This window comes from Coenobita brevimanus, chromosome 86, assembly GCF_032717465.1.
Source record: "Coenobita brevimanus isolate Jiangsu-jjx chromosome 86, ASM3271746v2, whole genome shotgun sequence".
Lineage (NCBI taxonomy): Eukaryota > Metazoa > Arthropoda > Malacostraca > Decapoda > Coenobitidae > Coenobita > Coenobita brevimanus.
In genome coordinates, this window is record NC_137039.1 from 23,963,998 (window position 1) to 23,989,925 (window position 25,928).

The following is a 25,928-nucleotide window of genomic DNA, read 5'->3' on the forward strand; positions in this document are numbered from 1 at the left end:
GAAGGGAGGAGGAGTCTCGTGCTCAAGTAATGCAAATTGTCGTTTGGGTAAAAGTATAGTCACACAGAAAATATCATATATTAAAGTCCCCCCAAAACTCCGCTAATATTTTGAGATGCTGATATTATTTTAAAGTGTATTTCTTTGTAATACGTTCAAGTATTCAAGCACGTAGTGCTTTTATAACTGTGGAACTTTTCAACAATTACATTTCACTTTTTGTAATTGATTGACTTATTTAAAATTCATTTGGAATTATCATTTTGACGATAACTAACCGATATAAGATTTGTTATTGTGAGTAAATGCACGTTCAGAGATCATCGTTACTCAGGCACTCAGCCAGGCAGGCAGATTTTTTTTTTTTTTTTTTTTTTGCGCAAGTTTATTTTCTTGGAGTGTTTAATCAATGCGAAATCTTACAGTAATTAATGAAAAATCCATTTACGTATACAGGTATAGTTAGCCAATAAAAAGCTAACAGTGAGCAGGCACAGTGACCGTTAGCCTATTTTCAGTAAGTGTTTTGAAAAAATATATGAATTTTATTCATACACTAAATGACAGTCTAAAAAAAAAAAAAAAAAAAAAATGATCAACTTAATGTTAACAATATATCTATCAAATGCTACAAAAACAAACATCAAGGTAGCAACAGTTGCCAAGGTTTAAGTTTTCACGCCCAGTTGAGCTATTTTTAAGTAGTTTAGGGTGGGTGAGTTAAGGTTGTCACTGCTGTGCTATACAGTGTCATTTTATCATCAAATTACCAAAACTAATTTACGGTATAGTCGCTACTAGTTACACAGGAGATTGTGAACTGGCGATCGAACACTCGCCAAGTGTTCGAAACAGGATTCTGCTTTGGTCGTGGTCAACTTTGTAACTAGCACCACTGACCACTGGTATGCAGGATTATGACTTGCCCTACTAAGTCCAAATATCCTATATGTCGTTCATACCACTGTTCAGCAGGGCTCTTTGTGGCCCTGTAATATCCGTAGTGTATCACTTGTCAGTGATGTCGTCATGTGATTTTGGCGTTGGGTCACTTGGGCTAGTTTTGGTCTGTTTGTGGCGCTAGTTTTGGGACTTGGTAAGTTGGTAACCCTGACTTTGGCTTGGATGGGTGGCACCGTAGCACGTCTTTTCGTACATTATACTGGATATAAACTTATATATACTTACAGACGTTAATTGGAATAGAAGATGTCGATGCCCTTGATTAATTTCGAAAGTTCGAGGAAAAAAGAGCAACAGCGTCAGTGGGAACGTGAGTCCAGGCAAGCCATCCTTGAGAAGGTATGCATTTATTTGCTGTTAGAACTGCATACGAAGTAATGCAATCTAAATGGACATCCATTGGTAGTAGGCGGCTGTGCTTCAATTGGTATGTTTTCAATTTAGGGGAGGCTTGAATTTTGATAATTTTTTTTAATTCTTATTTTACCGCAGGCACAGTAATTCAAACTGTTTTAGTATCACATGATCTTTAGGAATGTACTGTAATTTTAGTACAGTATGTAGCACAGAGTTTCCTGTTCATTTTAAACTACAAAAAGTGGATTGCAAAAGATACCAATCTGGGGGTATTTAAAGCAGCTGCCAGTTTGCCTGCAGCAACCAGCCTTAGCCTTAGCCTTACCCTTGTTTTTTATATTTCAAAAGTCCGTCACCATTGGTAAATTGCCACAGGATTGGAAAAAATCCATTATCATTCCTATATTCAAGAAAGGCTCTTGACACACACCTCTTAACTATAGGCCTATTAGCGTAACCTCTGTCTGCTGTAAAACCCTGGAAAGATTTATTACAGAGGCATTATACAACTACGTTGACACTAAAGGAATGCTGTCAAATGAGCAGTATGGATTGAGACAGGGTAGAACAGTAGACGACCAACTGTTACTTGTGTATAATGACGTTACGGCATGGTTGGATGCTGGGTATGTTGTGGATGTTGTCTTGTTTGACTTTAGCAAAGCCTTCGACATCATCAACCATTCGATACTCACTGACAAGCTGAGGCTACTTGGGGTCAGTGGTTCCTTGCTGACCTGGATCTCTGATTTCCTGTCCGGCCGCACCATACAAGTGTCTGTGTCCGGCTGCACCAGTTCCTCAAGGAATGTTCTCAGTGGTGTTCCCCAGGGATCTGTTCTAGGCCCCTTGCTCTTTCTGGTATATATAAACTTTCTGCCCTCATAGATACGCTCCAGATGCAAATTCTTTGCTGATGACTTGAAGATTTACTTCAAGTTGCATCAAGACACCTGTTCCTCATTAGCTGCAGATATAAGTACGTGCCAGAAGGACATAGATATGGTATACAATGTCGCTGAGTCCTGGGGTTTACGTTTCAATCTTGACAAGTGCACTGTACTACGATGTCAGAGAGGCCCAGTAGATTGGAACTCTATTGGCGCGCTTCAGCACTATCACATGAACAACAGCAGCCTCTCTGTAGAAACTACACACAAAGACTTGGGTATCGTGGTTGACAGTTCTCTGAAATTTCATTCGCACATAAGAAATACCGTAAAAAAGGCAGCAGGCCTGGCAAATAATTTATTGAAGTCCACCCTCTGTTGTTATGTTGACTATTCAAATCCCACATCAGACCTATCATGGAGTTGGGCTCCACTGTATGGAATACAGGCTACCATGGAGACCTGAGTCTCCTGGAGTTTGTACAGCGCAGATGGACTAGGCAAATCAGTGGCCTGTCCGAACTCAGTTATGCTGACCGTCTGAAAAACCTGGGCCTGTATTCTGTGAAAGGGAGACTTATCAGAGCTGACCTTATTAAATGCTGGAAAATCTTCCATCTCCAGTCCCCAATTGCACCGCCAGAGCTTTTTTCTCTTCCATCATTAACTCACACCAGGGGCCATTGATTCAAGGTGGCCAAACCCCGCACTTCAGCCGAGTGTAGACGCAGGTTCTTCGGTGTCAGATGTATAGACCTCTGGAACTCTCTGTCAGATGATACTGTTAGTGCTGACTCAGTTGCATCATTTAAAAAGTCCATCCACTCACAACTAGGTCACATCCTGTTCGATTATATTGAATAACTACGATTCATGATTCAAAATCCTTCAGGTAGTGCAACCACTGTGCATATGGCACAAAACTCAGCCTCTAATCAATAGTCTATTCTGATGATGATGTAAATAGGGAACGGGGCTGGCGTGCCAGCAGGTATGGGCTGCCCTGCTTCTTGAAAAGCAGATTCCTGCCGAGCCATACTGTTTATTGTAATGGGGTAGCCAACCAGGTGAGTAAACTGTGTGAGTAAGCATGTTTATCAACATCTCCCCAATTGGACGTACAGTATTTATCATACCAGTGACCTTGCTGATGGGATGCGTCAGTATATCAAACATTCAGAGTTATAGGAAACATAATGATCCAACCCTGTGCTAACGTAGCTTACTGTATTTAGGGGATTCACCCACAGACCCCTTCATGAATTTAACCACCAGTGATTGCTATTTAACCCGATTTTGAACGCCCCAAAATACCTGTCAGTCCAAATCACAATCTCAGACCTAACTTATTGAATGTAATTTAGTATGTCTTGATCTGACATATTCTAACCTAAAGGCCGGTTCACACAAGCTAAATCGTGGCCATATTTTTCGCCGATTTGTGGGAAAATAATGCTGATTTCGACATTTCTCCCAGAAAGGTGTTCACATGTATGGGGACTGCAGAGGCAGGAATGCAGCAACAGTGTTTACAAACAAAGATGGACCACTGTACTCGTACTAGGTGTGCAGCTCTTGCACTGGCACTTGCACTTTTCCTACTTCAAGATGAGCCCTCATGGCCGCGATTTAGCTCCTGTGAATAGGCCTTTACTGCCACTCAGCTTTCCGGTGGTGTCAGGGGTTGTATGCATAAATTTTCTTAAGTGTAAATCATGTACAAGATTCCTTCACCTTTAACTCATACTTAAATAATCATGCTTTTATACTCATGCTCATATCAGATACACCCAAACTGGAATGAACGTTAAATTGAGATTAGTAGTAGTAGTAGTTTAAACACAAGAGGTTGTATTCGTCTTTGTTCCCAGAGCTTTGCCTTGTTCGGTGCTTCCATTTAAATCGGCCCAATTTCTTTCTCCCAATTCTGGCAAAAAAAGACCGACCTGTCAGTCTCTCCATACCTGCGAAAAAAACAACTGGAATTTCTAATGGGAAGCAAATTCCTGCAAAAAATGACCACGATTTTGCCCGTGTGAACCGGCCTTAACTTGTCATAACCTAACCCTGTCCTGTTCTATCCCATCCCTGCGTATATTAACCAAAATTATCCAAATGAAATGCATTGGTAAGGAATATGAAATTATGCTAAATGCAACACATATAATAGGAGAGTTTGGGAGCAAGTTTAGCTCTTGCTGGTAACATGATCAGACTGATGGTATGTGCAGTAAGAAGCCTTAATGTATTTCACAGGTAAAATTTTAAAAATGTCCAGTAAGGTATATGTGGTAATCAATGAAACAAAGCAATATCTTGGGAAAGGCTCATTGCAATAGGATAATTTGGAAGACCTACTCCTGTGTGGTTAAAATATTCTGTCTGTCCATCTATCTATACCCAGATGCCTTAATCCCATAAGGGGTGGCCACAAACAAATCGCCTCCATGCCATCCAGTCCCCTGTCATTTCACTGCCTTGTTCCCAGCTCATACCCCTCACTCTCATATACCACTCCACTCCATCCCTGCATCTCATACTTTGCCTTCCCCTCCCTCTCCCCCCCTCCACCTCACTCACATACACTCTTCTCATTAGTCTCTCGTTCTCCATGCTCTCCACATGAGCAAACCACTTCAGTGTATTTCTCCTAATGCTTTCTGTCATATCCTTATCCACACCACAATGCTCCTTCACTTCCTTATTTGTCAGTCTGTCTCTCCATGTAACTCCACATGCTTCTCTCAGATAACTCATTTCCACTGCTCTCACTCTTGACTTGTGCCCCTCCAACAGGGTCCAAGCTTCACATCCATACGTTAGAGTTGGTATCACAATGCTGTCATGGAGCGACATTTTTACTTCCATGCTCACTTCCCCGTTTCTTATCACTACTTTCAAAGAACCAGCAACCTTTCTTCCTTGTTGTACTCTTTCAAGCACTTCATCCTCCAAGCTTCCATCCTTACTCATCACTCTACCCAAACACTTAAATGCACTCACATTTTCTGTTTCCTTATTATCCAACCTCACTGGACATCCAGTGACTTTATTTCTCTCGAAGACCATAACTTTACTCTTCCTTACATTCACCTTTAGATCCCATTTCATACACACACTTCCAAATTCATCCTCCAAGCCTTGCAGTTCCCCTTCGTCTTCATTTAACAATACAGTATCATCTGCAAACAACAGTGCAGGGAGTTTCCAATGCCTTGTTGGGGATTCTCCAACATCCACGACCCTACTTTGTATCTCTTTCATAACCCCCAACCATATACAGATTGAATAACCATGGAGACATGATACATCCCTGTTTCTGTCCAATATTCAGATGGAAAAATTCGCTCAATACGCTATCCACATGCACTTCTGCCTTTGCCCCCTCATATATACTCTTCACAGCATTCAGCAGCTTCCTATTTATTCCTAATATTTTCCACATTCCTTGTCTGTCCACCCTGTCATAGGCTATGCTTTCTCCAAATCCAAGAAGGCTGCATACAACTTCTTTCCCTTGTCTAGAAACTTTTCCACTAAAGACTATACTATGATTTTTACCCTTATTTATTTCAGATATCCTTTGTTTCCACAATCATTGAAATTACATAACAAACACCTAGAAAAGTTCCTAACTGGGGGGCAACACCCCACCAGAACCCTCCATGGAATTAATTATCTGGACTGCCATTAAACCTAACTTTGAAAAGCCACTTACCTTAGTGAGAGGATGCTGGTTTTGGTTCATTGAGCAAGCGAGGAGGAAACATCTCAGGTCCAACATGACACCCTTGTATATTTTTTTGTCGCTATTTTTGGGCACTTCTGTTTCTGCAAGACCCAAAAGACAACCTGCTGTGCACAATCAGAAGAACTAGGGAGATCATCATAGCCATAAACTGCATTGCCCCAGACGTAGCAGCAGGAGCAGAAGGGTTTCATGCTGTGCTTCTTAAAAACTGCAAGGAATAGCTCACTACACTACTGAAACTCCTGTAGGCAAAATCCCACCTCATTGGATCAGTTCCAAGTGAACTTAAACCAAGAACAGTAACCCCAACCCACAAAGGAGGAAGTAAGGGAGAGACAAGCTGATAGTGACCAGTGGTACTTACTTCTCATATCATCAAATTATTTTAAAGGTTCCTGAGGGCCAAAATTTTGGACAACACAGAGAAAATTGAAATCTTTAATGATGAACAGCATAGCTTCAGGAAAGGAAGCTCCTATCTGTCACAGTTTCAGCACTACGAAACCATACTAGAAATAACCCAAGAAGGAGGCAAGGCATATATGATCTATGGTACCTTGACTTTGCCAAAGCATTTGATAAAGTACCAAATAGATCATGGCATCCTCCTCCATGAACTCAGGGGCCATGGCATAGATGATGAAGTAGGGAGGTGGATCCATAGCTTTCTTGCAAACAGATATCAAGTTATCACAGTGCAAGGAAGTCAGTCATCCCAAAGCAGATTTAAAAGCTGCATTTCACAAGGGTCAATACTGGGACTAATGCTTTTCCTAACAATTACCATAGACATGATATAGACCTGAAGTACCTCACTGCTACATCATTTGCTAATGACATCTGTATGTGATGAAAAATAAGAACTCATGAAGATATGGACATACTACAGAGAGAGACTTAAATACAGTAACTGAATGGGCAGAAAAGAACAGCATGGCCCTAAACGGTGAAAAGTTTGAACTCTTGAGGTACGGTACAGGAGGAAAGAAAATATAAAGACTGGAACTGGGTACAAGTACCACAATTAGGATATCAAAACAAAAGAACACGCAAAAGATCATGGGGTATACATGAGTAGTGATGCCATCTTTTCACATCATTACCGGGTATTTTAAAATCACCAAGATGGTATGCCACTTAGCAGGATGGATCCTGAGTACCTTTAGAACAAAAGGAAAATCCTGTATGCTATGGAAGATTTGGGTACACCCAGGATTAGAATATTTATACCACCTTTGGCCGTCATGTAAGACAGGATATTATGCTGCAAGCACCACACAGGACTTCCCTCTTCAGAATAGTTGGTCTGCAGTGCCTAAATTACGGGGGAAGGTTGAAGAGCAGAACCTGTACTCCCTTCAGTGAAGACTAGAGAGATACACTATATTCCATGTGTGAAAGATCTTAGAGGGGCTGTTGCCAAATGCAGAACTGGAGGAAAACAGGAACCCATGATGGGGTAGGCTGTGCTAAGTACAAAGTACAAAGCACACAGGCCTCAAGTACTGTATCTGAGCCCTGCCAAATTAACTGTCAGGACAACAGTCAGATTGGCCAGTTATCCAGTTTTCTTGCATACCCTAATTACGAGTGAATATCTTTTGGCCACTGTAGACCCATGCAGATGTTTCATGTTTATTTTGTCCTAATTAGTTCAATTCCAGCCTATTGAAGTAATTTTAGGCAGTGTTGTATCCATTCAGATTCATATTCAGTTTAGGCTGCTACATGCAGACTTTTCTTTGGTTCAGTGGATAGAGTTTTTTGTTCTCTGTCACATGGTCTGTCTGTGTACCTGTATGTCTGTATTGTCTATTTGTCTATCTACCTGCTTATCTGTGTCTTCCTATCAGTCTGTCTATATATATATATATATATATATATATATATATCTGAAGCCAGATGCATTAATCATGGAGGGGAGTTCAGAAGCAAACCACGTCGTTTTCATCCTATCTTCTACCTTCCCTCCAGCTCATATCCCCTTTCAACCATATATTGCTCCACTCCATCCCTTGATCTCATCCTTTGTCTCACTTTCCATTTTTACCTGTCACACATTTACTGTATGTACACCAATCTTACTCAGCCAAGGAAGAACCTCTAGTAGTTGTGGGATTAAAGAAGTCTATATCTAATCGCTAAAGTTATTTGAATAATCTGGAGATAACAGTAGTACAATTAAAATGATGTCCTGTGTCTGAATAGGTAAAGATCAGAATTCAGGTGTTTGTGTCATTGTGTATACCAAATTCATCTGTGAAATGCTTCCTTTATTACAGGCAAAAAATAAATATGAGGCTGAGCAGCAGCAGCAGGAGGAGGCTCGACAGAGAGGGGAGCACTCCTGGATGCTGCCATCAGTAGAGTCTCGCCTCCAGTCCACGCATACTAGCAAGAAGAAAAAGAAAGAGAAGAAAAAAAAGAAGAAGAAAGAAAAGAAAACAAAGAAGAAGAAGAAAAGTGATTCCTCATCCTCAGTAAGTTATTGCATGGTTGTAGTTCAGGACAGCAGGCTATCCATATGATTAATGTTGTGTAGTATGGAAGAGTGGAACAGTAGTGTGTATTGGTGGGAGAAGGAAGGGAAAAAAGGCATTCTGAGAGAGTAAGAGAGAGGTATGTAAAGATAAAGTAATTTATCAGCGATTCTATCAAGACCATGCCTTGTCAGGGAGTTCCCAGGAAGGAGCAGGGTGTCATAGATGATGGTAATATATTGTAATCCATAAAGAAAACTTTGCATTTTTTTTTTTGTGAGGTGGAGTTGGTTACTGCATTGGATAATATGGTCATTATCCAAGTCTGATTGACTAGTACGGTGGTGTACTTGCAGCATTCATAAGAAAAAGCTTTGTTCATGTGTACCGTGTAAGTCTGACAATTTCTTCTACTTTCTAAGGGCAGTTGTTAAAGTGTGTTAACGTGAGAATTGTATGAGATTCATGTCTGCATGGAATGAAAAATATGAAAGTCCATTTTGTTGGTGAGGCAGTCACTATATTTTTAAATGAATGTAATTTTAGATAGTATATGAATATGTATTGTTAAAACTAGTGTGGTATATATGCTGCATGTGTTTTGATGTTATTATTTAATCACCTTAATGAGAGAAGTCTGTTAAAGAAGAAAGGGAGAGGATAGGTCATGAAGGGAAGGAATCGTTTATTTATTTTTTTTTAATGCTAGGAAGAAGGAACCAAAGGCCACGAGCTCACAATAACTGTTCCTTCCAAGAGAAAAACAAAATACAAAAGAGAGCCAAATTCAAGATCTGATCATTTCAAGATGCCTGGACACATTGCTTTTGAAAGACTGGAGATCATAGCTAGCAGGAAATGCAGACAGAGGGAGACAGTTCCAGAGATGACCTGTTGCATAAATTAAAGACTGGGAGTAACAGTTAACTCTTGCATTAGAGAGTTGGACAGAAAAGGGATGAGAGTTTGCTGCTAGACGGATGCTACGTGCCCGTCGTAGAGGTGAAGGAATGGAAGCAGACAGTTCAGAGGAGCAGTGACCATTGAAGTAGTGATAGAAAAGAGATAAAGATGCAACAGTGCAGCGAAGAGACAGAGGTTGAAGGGAGCCAGTAAGAGGAGGAGAGTTAATGAGATGAATAGCCTTTGACTCCACCCTGTTGAAAAGAGCTGTATGTGGGGAGCCTCCCCACACACAAGAGTTGTACTCTACACAGGGGCAGATAAAACCTGTGTACAGAAGAGGAACAGTTGTATTCTGGTACTTTTCTAGTAACTCTTATGATTATAGCTAAATTATTAATGAGATGTGGTTCTTTTTAATTCCATCCAGTATAAGTTGTGTCAGAATAATGATGTGTGGAAGTTGAATTTAAAGACTAAAGTTCATGTTGAGTTTCTGTGATTGCAAGGGATGGGGTGTGAGTACTAACAGGGGGACAGAGATTTTTTTATTTATTTATTTTTATTTTTTTTTTTTTTACCCCCCTGGGGGTAGGGGGTTTTCAAGAATACTCCCCCAGTATCCCTGCTTGTCGTAAAAGGCGACTAAAAGGGTTGGCGGAGGGTTAGTGCCCCTCCCCGGAAAACAACTAACTAAAAAAACAAACAAGAAGCCTCGGACAAGGACTGACCAAACGATGACGACCCAGGACCGGACAAAGGACTTGGTAATGAGTACATGGAATGTAAGAGGAGCGAATGATGAGGTGAAAGAGAGAGAGATTGTCCAGGTGCTTGAGGGTGCGAAAGTGGATGTATGTGGAATAACTGAAACAAAATGGAGGGGAGAAAGTGTGAGAGAATGGGAGTATGGATGGGGTATATGTGCAGGAGTAGATGAGAATGAGAGGGCAAAGGAAGGAGTGTGTATAGTTGTGAGTAAAAGATGGAAGAAGAGCATAAGACAGTATGGATCAGTTGGGTCAAGGATTGTGTGGGTAAAGTTGAAAGTTGGAATACAAATGTGGGCGATTGTGTGTGTGTATGCGCCAACGCAAGATCGTGCTAGAAGAGTGAGAGAAGAGTTCTGGACAAATGTGGAAATGTGCATGGAAAAGTTTGGAAGGAATGAGAGAGTGTTTTTGATTGGTGATATGAATGGTAAAGTTGGGAATGTGAAGGTGGATGGAATAGTTGGTGAGTGGGGTGTGCCTGCCGAGATAGATGAGAATGGGAGTGCGTTAGTGGACATTTGTGCTGGGAGGGGGTTGGTGATAGCCAATACCCTCTTCAGGCATAAAATGATCCACAGGTATACATGGCGAGTGATGAGAAGGGTGGGTGGTGAACTGAATGAAAGGAAGGCAATGATTGATTATGTGTGTGTGGATGAAAGGATGCAAAGATGTGTAAAGGATGCAAGAGTGTATAGAGGTTGGGGGAGTGGACTTTCTGACCACTACTTGGTGGTGGCCAGAATTAGGATGCAAGTGAGATGGAGGAATAGAAGAAGGGAAAGACGAGAGGAAGGAGTAGTTGCAAGGAGAGTGGAAAGGTTACAAGAGGATGAGAAAAAGGCAGAGTATAAGAGAGAAGTGGAGGAACGATTGGGCAAATATGAATTGGAGCAGATGGGAGACGTGGAAGGTGTGTGTAAGATATTTACAGAAGAAATATGTGCAGCATGTGATGTGGTGTGTGGAAGGAAGAGAAGGCGGAGGGGGGTACAAGGAACAGCGTGGTGGACTGAAGAGGTGAAACAGGCTGTGGCACAAAGAAGAAAGCATACAATGAATGGGTGAGAAATAGGGGCGTGGAAGAAGTTGAGAGGCGGAAGAGAGAGTTATATGTGGAAAGGAAGAGAGAGGTGAAAAGATTAGTAAGAGAGAGTAAGAAGAGAGTGGATGAGGAATTTGGAAGGAATTTGAGTGCAAAGTGGAGGGACTGTAAGAAAATGTTCTGGAGAGAAGTGAAAAGAGTAAGACAGGGTGGAAGTGAAGTTAGCAGGGGAGTGAAAGATAAAAATGGTAGATTACTAGTGGAGAAGGGAGAAAAAGTGAGCAGATGGAGAGAACACTTTAAGGAATTGTTGAACGTAGAGGATGGAAGTAATGCAAGTATAAGTGGCTGGGGAATGGCTGGGAGAAGGAGGGAGGTGAGAAGACAGGAAGAAATCAGTAGGATAGAAGTTGTGGAAGCAATGAAGAAAGTTAAATCGGGGAAAGCCCCAGGAATTGATGGAGTGTGTGGTGAAATGCTGAAGCATGGGGGAAAGATAGTAGTAGAATGGATGTGGAAGATGTGCAGATTGGCCTGGGAGGAAGGTAGAGTCCCGGAGGATTGGAAGTCAGGTATAATTATTCCCTTGTACAAAGGAAAAGGGGAAAAAGAAGTGTGTGGTAATCATAGGGGCATTTGTCTTCTTAGTATAATAGGAAAAGTGTATGGTAGGATACTTATAGACAGAGTTAGAGAAAGAACAGAGAAATTAGTTGGAGAAGAACAGGGAGGCTTTAGGAAGGGAAGAGGTTGTGTAGATCAGATATTCATTCTTAGATCTTTAGTGGAAAAGTTTCTAGAGAAGGGAAAGAAGTTGTATGCGGCTTTCATGGATTTGGAGAAAGCATATGACAGGGTGGATAGACAAGGATTGTGGAAAGTGTTAAGAATATATGGAGTAGATGGGAAGTTGTTGAATGCTGTGAAGAGTATGTACGATGGTGCGAAGGCTGCAGTGCGTGTGGATGGTGAACTAAGTGAATTTTTCTCTTTGAAAGTTGGTTTGAAACAAGGATGTGTCATGTCTCCATGGTTGTTCAATCTGTACATGGATGGGGTAATAAAAGAGGTACAAGGTAGGGTAGTGGATGTTGGAGCGGCCCTGGTGAGAGAGGATAGTGTTTGGAAACTCCCTGTACTGTTGTTTGCAGATGATACTGTGTTGTTGAGTGAAGACGAAGGGGAGCTGCAAGGCTTGGTGGATGAGTTTGAGAGAGTGTGTAAGAAACGGAATCTAAAGGTGAATGTAGGGAAGAGTAAAGTGATGGTCTTTGAGAGAGGTGAAGTTAGTGAATGTATAGCAAGGTTAGATGGTGAGGAATTGGAAAATGTGAGTACGTTTAAGTATTTGGGTAGTGTGATGAGTAAGGATGGAGGTTTGGAGTGTGAAGTGCTTGAAAGGGTACAGCAGGGAAGAAAGGTTGCTGGTTCCTTGAAAGCAGTGATAAAGAAACAGGGAAGTGAGCATGGAAGTGAAAAAGTTACTACATGACAGTATTGTGATACCAACTCTAACGTACGGAAGTGAAGCTTGGACATTGTTGGAAGGACACAAGTCAAGAGTGAGAGCAGTGGAAATGAGTTATTTAAGAGGAGCCTGTGGAGTCACGTGGAGAGACAGGCTGACGAATGAGGATATAAAGGAGCGTTGTGGTGTGGATGTGGATGTGATAGGAAGCGTTATGAGGAACACACTGAGGTGGTTTGGCCATGTGGAGAGGATGGAGGGCGAAAGACTGACGAAGAGAGTGTATGTGAGTGAGGTGGAGGGGGGAAGAGGGAGGGGGAGGCCAAGGATGAGATGGAGGGATGGGGTGGAGAGGTATATGAGAGAGGGGGGTGTGAGTTGGGAGCAGGGCAGTGAAATGGCGGGGGACAGGGCGACTTGGAGGCGATTTGTTTGTGGCCACCCCAAACGGGATTGAGGCATCTGGCAATAGATAGATAGATAGAGTTAGCATATTCTAAAAATTTGGGAATAGGCAGCTGGTGGTTAATAAATGACAGAATATGTATGCTATGCTCTTTTCCAGTTCCCTGTAATAGTGCCATTATGGTTGATGATGTTGCTCCTGCTATTTCTTCTTTTATATCCGAACTTCTGTGTATTTAATAATAAAGGGGCGGCTCAAAGCCTCTCTCTTTTAAAGGAGCCATGATCAGGAGAGATGTTGTGATGGATAATTATAGGGTTTACCTTGCTGCCACTGATGCTGACTGAGCTGGAATATGAATTACAGAACTTTTTTTTTTTTTTTTCTGAAACTGAAAAAAATATTGAAAGTGTGTTGAGTGCTAGTGAATTCCATATTGGAAGAACTGGCGCTCTTGAAAAACAAAGGACCAGATAATGATGACGATGATGATGATGATGATAATTATTATTATTATTATTTTTATTATTATTATTATTTTTATTATTATTACTTATTATTATTATTATTATTATTATTATTATTATTTGTGATGATGATGATGATGATGATGATGATTAATGTTTTTCTGCCATAGAGCAATGAAACTGATGATGAAGGTGTGTGGGTTGAGAAGAGTGCCTCCTCTTCAACACCAGGTATGGCAGAGGGTAGCCCCAAGCCTGTCCGTACACCTCCCATACCTACACCTTCCCAGCCACAAGACCCACACCCCACCGAGAAACCAGTCAAACGTGATGAGTGGATGGAGGTTTGTCTCAGATATGTGTTACGGTATCATAACTGATCCATAGTACAGTAAAAGTCCAATTCTTCGGCATCCAATTCCCCGGCAAATCTGACATTTCGGCAGTTTTGAGAAATAGTCCCATTTACGAAAATCTTTGATCATTCGGCAGATTTTCCGATTTTTTTCATCCCCTCTACTGCTGGGGACTTCTTCCAGCAGTAGCAGACTCCAATCAACCCCTTCTATTGTACATATGTAAATAAGGAACCTACTGTAAGTTTAGGTAAGTGCATGTGAACTTGTAGGCCTACTGTTTCATTACATTTATATACTGTACAGTATGTTCACTAATTTCTTTATTTTTCATATTCATGTATAGTACTGTATTGATTACAGTATTGTACAGTATCAAACAGTATACAGTACTCTCTCCAAACACATTTGTAATGATATGAGTAGTGATGATAGTGTTCACCGAAACATAGAAGGTACTGAGTGGGTAGGGTTTTTGATAATTCGGCAATTTTGATTTTTCGGCACTTGCCTGGTCCCATAGATGCCGAAAAATCGGACTTCTACTGTAATGAGAAGCCATTTCAGAGTTGAACTAGACTGTCTGGTGGTAGCAAGAATGAAATTATTTGGATTTCATGTGCTTGAAGGAAGGTCTAGAAATGGCCACAGGAACAAGTATTTGGTGTATGTGTAATTGTTTGAAATACTACTTAATAATGATATAATGTATTAGTTTCATTAGAGCTAAGTTGGAGAGGTGAAGTACAGCTTTTAAATACTGTGTTTTAAGTACTGAATTGCACATGTGGTTAGTATTTTATGTGGTACATGGTGTTAACTAGTGGAAGGAGATACTGTATTAGAGATTTTGTATTATTAGCATAATAGCATGTGAAAAGATATTCATATTGTTTATAAAGGCTCCAACATGTTTGCCTAAATTAAATTTACAGTCTGTCATGTTCCACGTTTTATCTTTTGCAGTGTGATATATTATTGTACAGCCATCCCTTCGTTATCACACATAATTGGAACGACACATGGTGTGTGATAATGGAAACTTGCCATAACAAAGACCCAGAATCTATGGGATTTATCCTTATTGGTCCTAAGCACCCAGCATCCAACCCAAATTTTCTGTTTATGTCATTTTAGACCCACTAAATACATACATAATGTTAAGGTAAGTACCAGAAACACATAGGCATGGTTAAGTTAATAGAAAATGATGAAAAAGGAGAGAATATTTAATTAGGTATTGGGTACACTTAGCCTACCTTGGAGAGATTCGAGGTGGGATTGAGGCAAGGAGTCCCACAGCTAGCGAGTGGAGAGTTAGCAGTCCCAACCACTTGTTTGTGTGTCTTGGTGGGCCAAGTATCGTGCTTGGCCTAGCTCAGGTGCACAATGAAGAGATTTTGGCCTGAAAGTGCGCAGTAATGACGGGCGTACATATTTTAATCTGGATGGATAATGAAGTGTGCTGTAACCAAGGGATTACTGTATAGTACTGTATCTTGTTTATCACATTTTCAGATGACCTCTCTGTTTGGAACATATTCCCGAGAGCAGATGAGGGAACGTGAGGGCACCAGTAGGAAGAAGCAAAAGGAGGAGGAAGAAAGAAGGAAGATAGAGGCAGAAAAGGTAAATCATCATCATCATCACCACCACCTTGTTTCCCATCAAAGGATGAAGTGAAGTAGGATCCAGAAAACAAAAAGAGGAAGCATATAAGTAGAAGAACTATCAACACCATGCCCAGTAAAGTACAGTAATAAAATGAATACTTAAGGTTGAACTGAACTGAACAGAAAGAGAAGAATGAAAAGGTTACTACCTGTTTTAGACACCAGTAACAGTAAGGAAGATGAAGAGTTAGACCAAGTGAAGCCAAGGTGAGAAAAGAAGAGGAACATAGAAGGATTAGGGGTCTGGCAATAGATAGATAGATAGAACTGTATACATAGGAAAAGAGGAACTGCAGTGAGGAATAATAAAGCAGAAGGGTTAGTGCTGTATGGTAGTAAGTACAGTACTTGTTGCTTTATGTACAGTACGTGATAATACCGAGTGTAATTGCATTGTGAGCATTGTCATAAGTGGTGGAGGTGATGGTGAGGGTAATCATTAAATAAATGAAAAGACTAGAACCAGAGTATCAGGAAAATTGGGCGACTTTCATAAACATGGATCGAAATAGCTACCAAGAAGAATATGTGGCAATAGCTCAGGTTACCAGAACCAGTTCCATTGGAATGTAGCTTCCTGAACCTTGACAAAACAAAACTGGAATGGGACAATAATTTAAGATTATTTAGTGAGTTTAAGTTGCTGACTCCTGTCTCTTTGCTCTAATTCTTGTCTTGGCGTGTCTTATGTCCTCTCTCTCTCTCTCTCTCTCTTTTCTTCTCATCTCTTCTCTTTTCATAGAACATACTGATAATCATCAGCATCAGCATCACAATCACCACCACCTTGAGCTTGCTCAGTGTTGGGAACTCCCTGACAGGATGTTGAAAATATAATATATAAGATAATATAATATATAACATAATATATTATGCACTGGTGGAGGCGGTAGTATTCTCCGTGAAGTTACAGTTAATAAAAGATAACTACATGCTAGAGACTAACTAAAATCTCACAGATTTCTTGAAACTGATGAAGTGTACTCTGTGTACTGAAGTAATATAAAGAAGATTTGAGTGGCTTTTTATCCACAATTTTCAGTGAATTGCTAAAAATGGGATGTACAGGAAGTGGAGTGTTTGAGAAAGTGAGAGAGTGAAGTGAGAATCTAGTACGCTTGAGGCAGTTCTTTCATGGCCATCCCCTGTAAAGGGTTCCCAGGAGGGAGAAAGTCAGTTGAGATGATGATAAAATATGGGACTTGTGCTAGGTCTGGGGAAGATAACAGTTGGAATCCCAGTTCAGAAAAAGGGTGGCAAAACAAGTACCTCAGATTTTAGACCAGTTATCTTCATTATCTGAGATACACTTAGAATCAATAATGTAAGATATATATATATATATATATATATATATATATATATATATATATATATCATCCATCCATCATCCAATCCTACATTACCCCAAGAGGAGTGTAGGAGCCCTGGGCTAGGCAGTTGGTCTCGACATTTAAGATGAGAGTGACCAGCATCATTCATCCCTGAGTGGCATTACATGAGCAATCAACCCCAACCACTCCTTGGATATACAGTAAACCTTCACCGGCTCAATCCGACTGGATATATATATATATATATATATATATATATATATATATATATATATCCAAAGAAATTTTATATAAAAATGAGTTATTACTGGTTTACTTTTGGTTTTCCATCCATCCATCTTTCCATCATCAAATCCTTTGTTGCCCCATGAGAAGCATAGGAGCCCGGGGCTAAGGAAGTTGATCCTGGCATTTAAGATAAGAATGACCAGCCTCACTCATCCTTGAGTGGCATTACATGAGCAGTAAACCCTAACCACTCCTTGGATATAAACCTACACAGGCTCAATCCAATTGGAGCACCATTGCTCACCAAACCACCAGGCTCCATAATTAGGTTATATGGTTACCACCCAGCATAGTAAGTGGTTTTCTGGTGTACAGGAAACCATTTGGCCTGTCACTCAGTGTACTGTAGAGTCATCCATGGGCAGAAGGAAGAGGAAAGAATGAAGAAGAGAAAGACAGAAGAGGGAGTGTAAAGTCACCTGTAGGCAGAAGGAAGAGGAAAGAATGAAGGAAAGAAAGACGAAAGAGGAAGGAAGGAAGAGAGGAAAGGGCAGACACCCAAAGCAGCAGTACGCTGAGTGTGTGGATGGTGAGCATCCCCAGCTACCACTACCAGACTCATAAATCCTCTGGCTTACTTTGGGGTTTTCTAGATTAATAAATCCATTGTAATTTTACTCCTTGATGTATGATGAAGAAAGACGTTGCTTTGCTAGACTTTGTTGTACTGTATTTGTGTGATGTCAGCCAGATGAGATGTAGTTACTGGTAGTACATTTAAAACTTTAATCTTTGGTATTACTAAAAAGAACTTGAGGAAAAGTGAGTTGATATGTAATAATAGTAATAATGTTACGGCCTCTTTGAAGGTTTATTACTGGTCATGGCTTTGATGTATAATACCTGCTTTTTACAAACACAGATGAATTATTTGTGTTATGTGACAGATGTTATGCACTTTACTTCAGCCAGGCTTCCATGCCCGAGAACTCAACCCTTATTTCCGAGATGGTGGAACTGGCTTGCCTGAGGAGAGGAGCTGTGAAACAGTTGCAGGTCCTGGGATGAATGCAGAATGGCTACGTCGGTCCATGAAGCGAGCGCAAGAGCAGGCACAGCAAGAGAAGAGACCACTGGTAGAGATAGCAGCAGAGCGGTGGGGGGTGAGAGGTTGTTTTTCAGTGTTTTAGTTAGATGTCTAAGGTACTGAATTGTCAATTGCTATGAGTATTTTGGTTGAAATGTAGTTAACTCTTACATCATAGCGTTTATCTTTATATTCACTACTGTAACCTAGATTACTGTGTTTACATGTGATGAAGAAATCTAGAGTGAGGCAGGTGGAAAAAAGAGGCAAGATGATGATGATGATAATGGTGATGATATTTTTCTTTCCTTTCAGTCATTGGAAAAGTATAATGAATTACTAGCACAAGCAGAAGGACAAGAGACAAAGAGAGAAGAAAGCAAGCAAAGAAAGGAGAGTGCGAGGAGAAGAAGCAGAAGCAGGGAGAGACAAAGGAGTGATGAAAGAGAGAGCAAAAGAGGTAGTGAAGATTATGGAAGAAGAGGAAACGAGAAACAAGAAAATGATGATGAGAGAGGCAGTAGGAGAAGAAGTAGGGGCAGAGATAATGAATCAGACTCCATACATGACAAAAGAAGATCAGGGAGCAGAAGGAGGGAGCGAAGAAGCAGGGAAAGGAGAAGCAGGAGTAAAGAAAGGAGAAGGCATAGGAGATACAGTAGCAGCAGTAGAAGCAGTAGTAGTAACAGTAGTTACAACAGCAGTAGTAGCAGCAGGAGTGGAAGCAGAAGAAGGAGTAAGGATGACCAAAGAAGGAGTTTTAACTCAGATAGAAGACCTAGGTAAGTTGGAAATTAAGTTTTGCATCAGCATTTATGGATCGTAAGGACAGCATATACTGTATATCATTTAATGAATTGATTTGTAATTCATTTATGTTGAAATATTAGTACTGGATGTATTTAGATACTGTACTTTTATCATTGATGGTTTAAGTACAATTCAGCATTGTTCCAGTGGTCTGCAGTTTAAAGTTTAATTAATATGCTATATATTACAGAGTACAAGGCCTGCTGAAGCCAGTGGATGATTTTAGGTCAGCACCGAAACAGTCCTCTCTGGCCACAAGGTTCTTGAAGCCGGGGGAGGCAGAAATGAACAGGTAACACAGTACTATACCTTGTTGTAGTGGGAGGTTCATCTAATGGTCCACTGCATCTACTTGAACTTCACACTTAGGACATGTTTGTCACATTCTTTCCTGACTTATGATTTAAAAGAAATCAAATGTGAGCATAGAAACATACCAGGTCATAGCCACCAGAGGAAAGTGAGAAATTGAAAAGGTGAAAGTGGATAACATATGTCCTCAGCTAAACGTTTACTGTGGCCATTCTGTTTATGTACAGAATGGTATGTATTGAAATGTCCAGGGTGCACACATCAGACATTTAGGTGCAGCATTATACACCCTTAACTACTACATGCCGGGAGTTTTCCAATGTCGCACGCTTCTCCCTATGGGGAATATCTGTGACGGAAAAAAATACCCTTACTTCAAACCCTAATATCTGCCAAACTATAATAGACAGAGAAACAATTAAAGATACATAAGACTCACCAACTCTTCCTCTTTCAAATGAAAGTATCCCCATTCTCCAGGTGGTCCCATCAATGAGTAAGGATAAGTTAAAGTTCAAAGGGTGGCAGGAAGATGCTTTCGGCTATACACATCAGTTGGTGGTTAGAGATTAAACTGTGCTTTATGGGTCCAGGACAGTTGATCCATAGGGCAGGGGAACATCACTAGATGATGGTCATTGACATCAAGAAATTAATGGACAGAACAGACTGGCCCATACTAAGAGTGTACAGTCATCCTGAACTATCCCTCAGACTTAGAACCATATGGGCCCTATACAGTTGGAGCGCTTGACCCATCAGACCATTATCCACTTATTGGCTAAATGGTGGTTACAACCCAATATAGTAAATGGTTTCTTGGGTTACAGAAAGCCATTTGGCTTGTTTTTTATTTTGTGCAGTCATGTGAAAGTAACACTGCATTGAGTGAATGGATCATGAACACCCCCATCTCTCACTAAATGTCAGAAGATAAAGTGAAGTAGGTTGTTTTCATAAAAGTTTTAGACAGTGATGTGGAAGAGTGCAAGGACTGTTCTCCAGTGGAACAGTCCCTTGAAGGCATGAAACAACACCCCAAAGTATTTGAAGGGCAAGTGAAAGGCTTCAGTACTGTGAAGATAGTCAACATCCTGGGCCGGCATTTCAAGATGGTTGGATAATATTAGTGTGTAGCATGAAGCCAGCAGTGCCAGAGTTGCTGTTACATGTATTCCTTATTTCCTGTGGCTGTAAATATCAGTGTGGCAGAAAATATAGATGCATTGGCTTTGGATGTCATTGCTTCTCACATACACTGCAGTGGTCAGACATGCATTTGTGTTTTTATCGTTTGTGATACAGGTAGTCATGTATCAGATTTTCACTTTCAACCACTTCGCTATGATGAGATCTTTTATATAATTCTCTTGTCACCTCCCAGACAATTGTATCTAACCAAAAAAAGCTCGTAGTGAAGAAATTAACAAGAAACAGTATACATTATTCCTTCACTGTAATAGGCCTTTCCTGAATGGCATGAAATTATCTAGCAGGTGCAAGAATAAACTGCAATTATCATCATCTTGCTAAAGGGGTTAATAAGTTTTTTTTTTAGATGTGCAGTATGTGATGTGATATAATGTGATAAGCAGCACATATGCATAAGAAGTTGCAGAAGGATCCTCATTCAGTAGAATATCATTGTAAATATTTCAAAAGGAGATGCTTGTGTGTGTAATTGTAGCTATTTTGTTGGCCATAACGTTGTTGCAAGCTGACATTATAGGTGTTTGTTTGAAATATTATGTGAGCATTGGTGGGATTCTTGGGAACTTTAAGCATGCATTATATTCACTGTTGGGACCCTATCTAAAATAAGTTATCAGCTAAAAAAAAATGGCAGAACTATCCATTTGAATGGGCGTTGTTACTGGTATGCAGTGTACTCTTTGTCGTATCGCTTTTATAGCTATTCATCATTTTATTTTATGGTCTCCTTAGACAGAAATAATAGTATAGCTATATCATAGTTGTAAAAAGGCATGTACAGTAGATTCATTTTTTGATGTGTCTGTACCAGCAGATCCTTCTTGAATGTTACATCCAGAGACTCATCAAAAAGTGGACAGGGATGGAAAAAACAAGAATTTCGAGATCAACCCAAACAACCAGACCCCCAGCCATCGAGGAGGGTCCCATCATCATCATCATCTGCAACATCTTGCACGTCTTCTGAATCAGAAGATGAGGCAAAGGTACTATGTTTATTATTACATTATTATTACAGTAACCCTTCAGTTATCCAACAGAATAGAGCCAAAGGCATGTCTGAATAGTGGATCCATCTGGATAATGGACTTCTCCCCTGGCCCCCCTTACCCTAATTTGAAAGCCATTATAAAAGGCCACTACAGTACATTACACAGCACTTATTCCTGGTATTTTACACTACTCTGTCTGGTCAGGCAGACCTATAAACCACAGCCAAGCAATTTCATGGTCAAACAGACTCATCAACCACAGACAAGCAATCACCATTGCAATGCCATACCCTGCATTGACATGAAAATAACGGATGGTGAAAATGTTTGCTTGTCCATAATTTCCACCTGGATGCAAGCATTTTGTCTGGATAAAATGGAAAAAATATGTGAGTAATGGTTTCCAACAGCCAGATCACAGTGTCTGGATAATGGATTGTTCAGATAATGGACATCCGGATAGTCGAGGGATTACTGTGTTATTTATTACCAACTTGCATAGCTCCGGGCTCCTACGCTTCTCATGGGGCAACGCAGGATTAGATGATGTATGTGTGTATGTTACTGTACTTATTTTTTGTATATGTACAGTAAGATTTCTTTACAGTGCAGAATACAGTTCATACAATCCAGATATGCAGGTTGCAGTTTTACTAGTCATGCCTCCTCCAGGATTGTTGATAAAATATGTCTTCATAGTATATCGTTACTGCGATATTCATATATTTTTATGTTAAATATACCACTGTCACCATCATATTATGTGTATTAAGATGAGGAGGGAAGAATTTACAAATACCTTTATCTTCATATTAATATTGCAAAAGATGAAAGAGCCTTGTTTTGGATCTTTTCTGCCTTATATCAGCATGAGTAGTTGGGTTTTAATAATTAGCTAATTAAATTGTTTTACTTATGGCCATATTTGCTTTTCTGTCTCTCTCCAGAAGGAAGATGCAGTACCTAGAAAAAGCATGCATAACACAGACAAAGCTGGCCCATCAGCATCTAGTGATGGTGGTGGTGGTGATGGCAGCAGCTGTGGGACAGCACCAGCCACACAGCCACTAGGACCTCTATTGAATGACAAGGAAATGAATGAATTGGCTGCCAAGATTATGAAAGCAGAACTCATTGGGAATGAGGTAGGTGTCAAAACAGTGACTGATGCCTTGCAAGTTCAGAAAAGTGTACACAGGTATCGTATGGTAGCTTGATATTTTGGACTAGGAAAAAGCGGGTATTTGTGTGGTCAAAAACATGTATTTTCTCAATAGGAGGCAGTGGAGATACAAAAGAATGAGATTCAGGACCTTACTTTTAGAGTGATTCTTTCATTTGTGTTCTGCCATATGGTCAAGGAGAATTGTGCTTTCAGCTCACTGGGTTTGAAATTGTTAGTAATATGCTGACCAAGAATCTTGGTGCTTACAAGAGTATGTATTTAGAGATCAGAATTAGGAAGGCATGTGCACAGTATATAAATCTTTCAAAAAATAAGGCAAATTGTACTCTCCTGAAGACTCTCAACTTCAAGTTATGTTGTTTTTTATGTTGTTTGTGTCACTGGTTATAATTTTCTTTTTTTTCTTTTTCTCTCACTGGTTATAATGTACTGGTCATCCCTTTCAGGCACAGGCAAACAAGTTAAAGGCTAAAATGGAGGCAGCCAGAGCTGCTCGTGCCAACAGCAGCCAGAGTGGGAACAAGACAGAGGAGGGAGAGGCTGGGGTGACAGAGCAAGTGGTAGTGCTGACTAGGATGAATGACAAAGGTGAGTCATTGCAGTTATTTATAAGTATGAATATCATGCTGCAACTAGGCTTTAAGCTGTAACCTGTCAGTTAATATTTATTTAATGGAGTTCTTAGTTTTGATGGAGGATGTACCATACAGGAATTATATGATTAACCCTGTGCTGCAGTTGAGTTTCATTATTGCCCCATGAATGAAAAGTATGGATGATAAAGATCTTGAAATAATTGTGTATTAGTTGTACAATATGTGTAGTTTGTTAGACCTACCGTCCGTACTGTATCCAGCACAACAGGAAAGTGTATGTGAATGTTACAACTTGTGTGATGATATTTTAAAGGCTAGAACAGTGAATAAATATGCAGCCATTTTCATGTGGCACTGTGTTGTTAGCATTTCCTACTTTTTTCTGTTTGTTTTGAGGTTTTGTTTCTAGTGCTAGGTGGTGCAGCCATCATACATTCACGATGTAATGCTGCCTACTTCATCCTTCACCATTATAATTCTTTTTTGGTGTCTGCCCTCCTGTGTTCCTATTTCTCACATCCTTCACATTATCTTATACTACTCATCTTTTTGCTTCATGTGGCTTTGTTAATGACAAGCCTAATGGTTTTTTGTATCCCAGGAAACCTTTAACAACATAAGGTGTTAACCATAAAACCAAATAATGAGGATGATATGGAGCCTGTTATGGTGCTCCTGTGAACTGGATGGAGAGATGCAAATGAACCAAACCTCCACACTCCTCCCTGTACCTAGCTGTGGTGAGACGTTGTCTGCTCCAGTGGAACACCAGTTCACTGTTGCATAGGACAATGCTTCAAGGGCAGTTGCTTGCTTGCAGTTGATGGGTCTGCTCAGCCAGACAGACCAGGGTTACTCAAGAACAACAACAGCCTCTAGTTTGGAAAGTTAAGAATTTGGTAATGAAAATAATTTCAGTTTAATTAAGAATTTAGTAATGAAAATAATTTCAGTTTAACCATGATGGCTTCTTTCTCAGGTATCTGCCGACCTGTGATGAGTGCAGGTGGAGGGGAGGAGTGGGGAGGGAGAAGGAAGAAGAAACGTGACACCAGGACCCATGGCAGAGATGGACAGAGGGCCAGATACTTCCCTGATGATGATGCTCGTGACCTCAAGAGCATGGTGGGTCTTTGGGAAGTGTGGATCAAATATTTGCAGTAAGACAGCCGGTGGAGAAGTATCTGAACAAGACTTAAAGTTACTGATGGCCTAATATATCTAAACGTATTACAGTAATCACTCCAATATCCGGATCAATAGAGCCATCGGTAGGTTCGGATATTGGTTTTGTCCGGATATTGGGCCCCAGCTTATGGACTTGTACTTACGGACCCTAACACAGAGAAACACCTATACAACTCCCTCCGGACATGCATAGCACCTATTTAACACCCAAATCACACCAATAAGGCACATAAATGACTGAAATAAATGCAATAGACACATAAAATGTGGGTTTAGAAGTACAGTATGTTCATACATTAATAAACATTCTGGTACTTATGGACTCTAACCGAACCTAACCTAACCGAACCTAACCGAACTCTGAAAAACACATTCCTACTGCACATGCATGAGGTAAGTTTAGTATGGAAAGAAGTACAGTATGACACTTTCTGGTAAGTATAGTATGGGAAAAAATACAATATGAAACATTCTGGTAAATATAGTATGGAAAATAGTACAACATGAAACATTTTGGCTACTTACAGCAAGTCCCTGGCCACCTCGATGAATAACCGCCTCCTCTCGGACTCTGACAGTAAGAACGATTTCCTGAAGCACTTGCACTACACTCTTCCTGAAGTCTTGCACTGAACTTAGTCACTAACACACAGAAGTCCGTTCTTTTCACAGTGTTCACTTTAGTCCAAATAATGTTCCATTAAATTTAAGTGTTGCACATTAACTTTTCCCAAGCCATGGCGAAGAGCGTAGGTCTTGTCGCGGTGAGAGACAGGCGGGAAGTGGGGAGGATGCAGCGGCGCTCTATCGGACGTCGGAGGAATGACGAACCAAAACAATGCTCTCACGCGGCGCGCGCGGCAAGTTCAAATTACGGACGGCAAAAAATCGATTTTTTTCCAATTTTTTTGGATTTTCGGACCATTTTGGGAATGTTTGATCCCAGGATGATAAGGTTCGGTTAGTGGGGATGTTCGGTTATTGGGCGTCCGGATATTAGAGGGATTACTGTATATGGTAAAAAAGGAAGGATCATTGATGTTGCTTACTGTATATAAGGTAAATATATTTTGTAAGACACCTTTTTTCACCTGGTGGCTGCCTTCCAAGTTGCATGGTCTTTGCACTATTCTGTTCCGGTATGGTGAGGGTGGAAAGCTGCTGAATGCTTTCAAGAGTGATAGCGAAGCATATGTAAGTGTAGATGGATGTCTCATTAACTGGTTGATTATCAGTGCTAACATTACAAAGGATGTACTGTATGAGGTCTTCATGGTTTTTCAGTACAGTATATGAATGGGGTTGTGAGAGAGGGTAAAACAAAATGTCTGGGAATGGGGAGTGAAGTTAGTAATGAATGAGGGTTGAATATTTCACATCTGGTGTGTGCAGACAGTAGGTGCTGTTTATTAACAGTAAGTTGGATTCTTGAAGTCTGATTCAAAATTTTG

General features: G+C 40.4%; 1 protein-coding gene across 3 annotated transcripts in view; it reads left to right on the top strand.

Moving 5' to 3' along the window:
• Positions 1-1,133: 1,133 nt before the first annotated feature.
• LOC145410792 (CWF19-like protein 2) overlaps positions 1,134-25,928 on the top strand; it is a 38,397-nt gene continuing 13,602 nt past the window's right edge. For 2 of the 3 annotated variants that reach the window (XM_080280900.1, XM_080280902.1), the window contains exons 1-11: positions 1,134-1,302; positions 8,244-8,441; positions 13,674-13,847; positions 15,378-15,488; positions 18,063-18,257; positions 18,497-18,963; positions 19,182-19,283; positions 21,327-21,501; positions 22,455-22,652; positions 23,140-23,281; positions 24,269-24,414. In XM_080280900.1, the coding sequence (XP_080137026.1) occupies positions 1,210-1,302; positions 8,244-8,441; positions 13,674-13,847; positions 15,378-15,488; positions 18,063-18,257; positions 18,497-18,963; positions 19,182-19,283; positions 21,327-21,501; positions 22,455-22,652; positions 23,140-23,281; positions 24,269-24,414 (2,001 nt within the window). In that variant the 5' untranslated portion in view covers positions 1,134-1,209. The remainder of the gene's footprint in view (positions 1,303-8,243; positions 8,442-13,673; positions 13,848-15,377; positions 15,489-18,062; positions 18,258-18,496; positions 18,964-19,181; positions 19,284-21,326; positions 21,502-22,454; positions 22,653-23,139; positions 23,282-24,268; positions 24,415-25,928) is intronic. The other variant, XM_080280901.1, reaches the window with a different exon arrangement.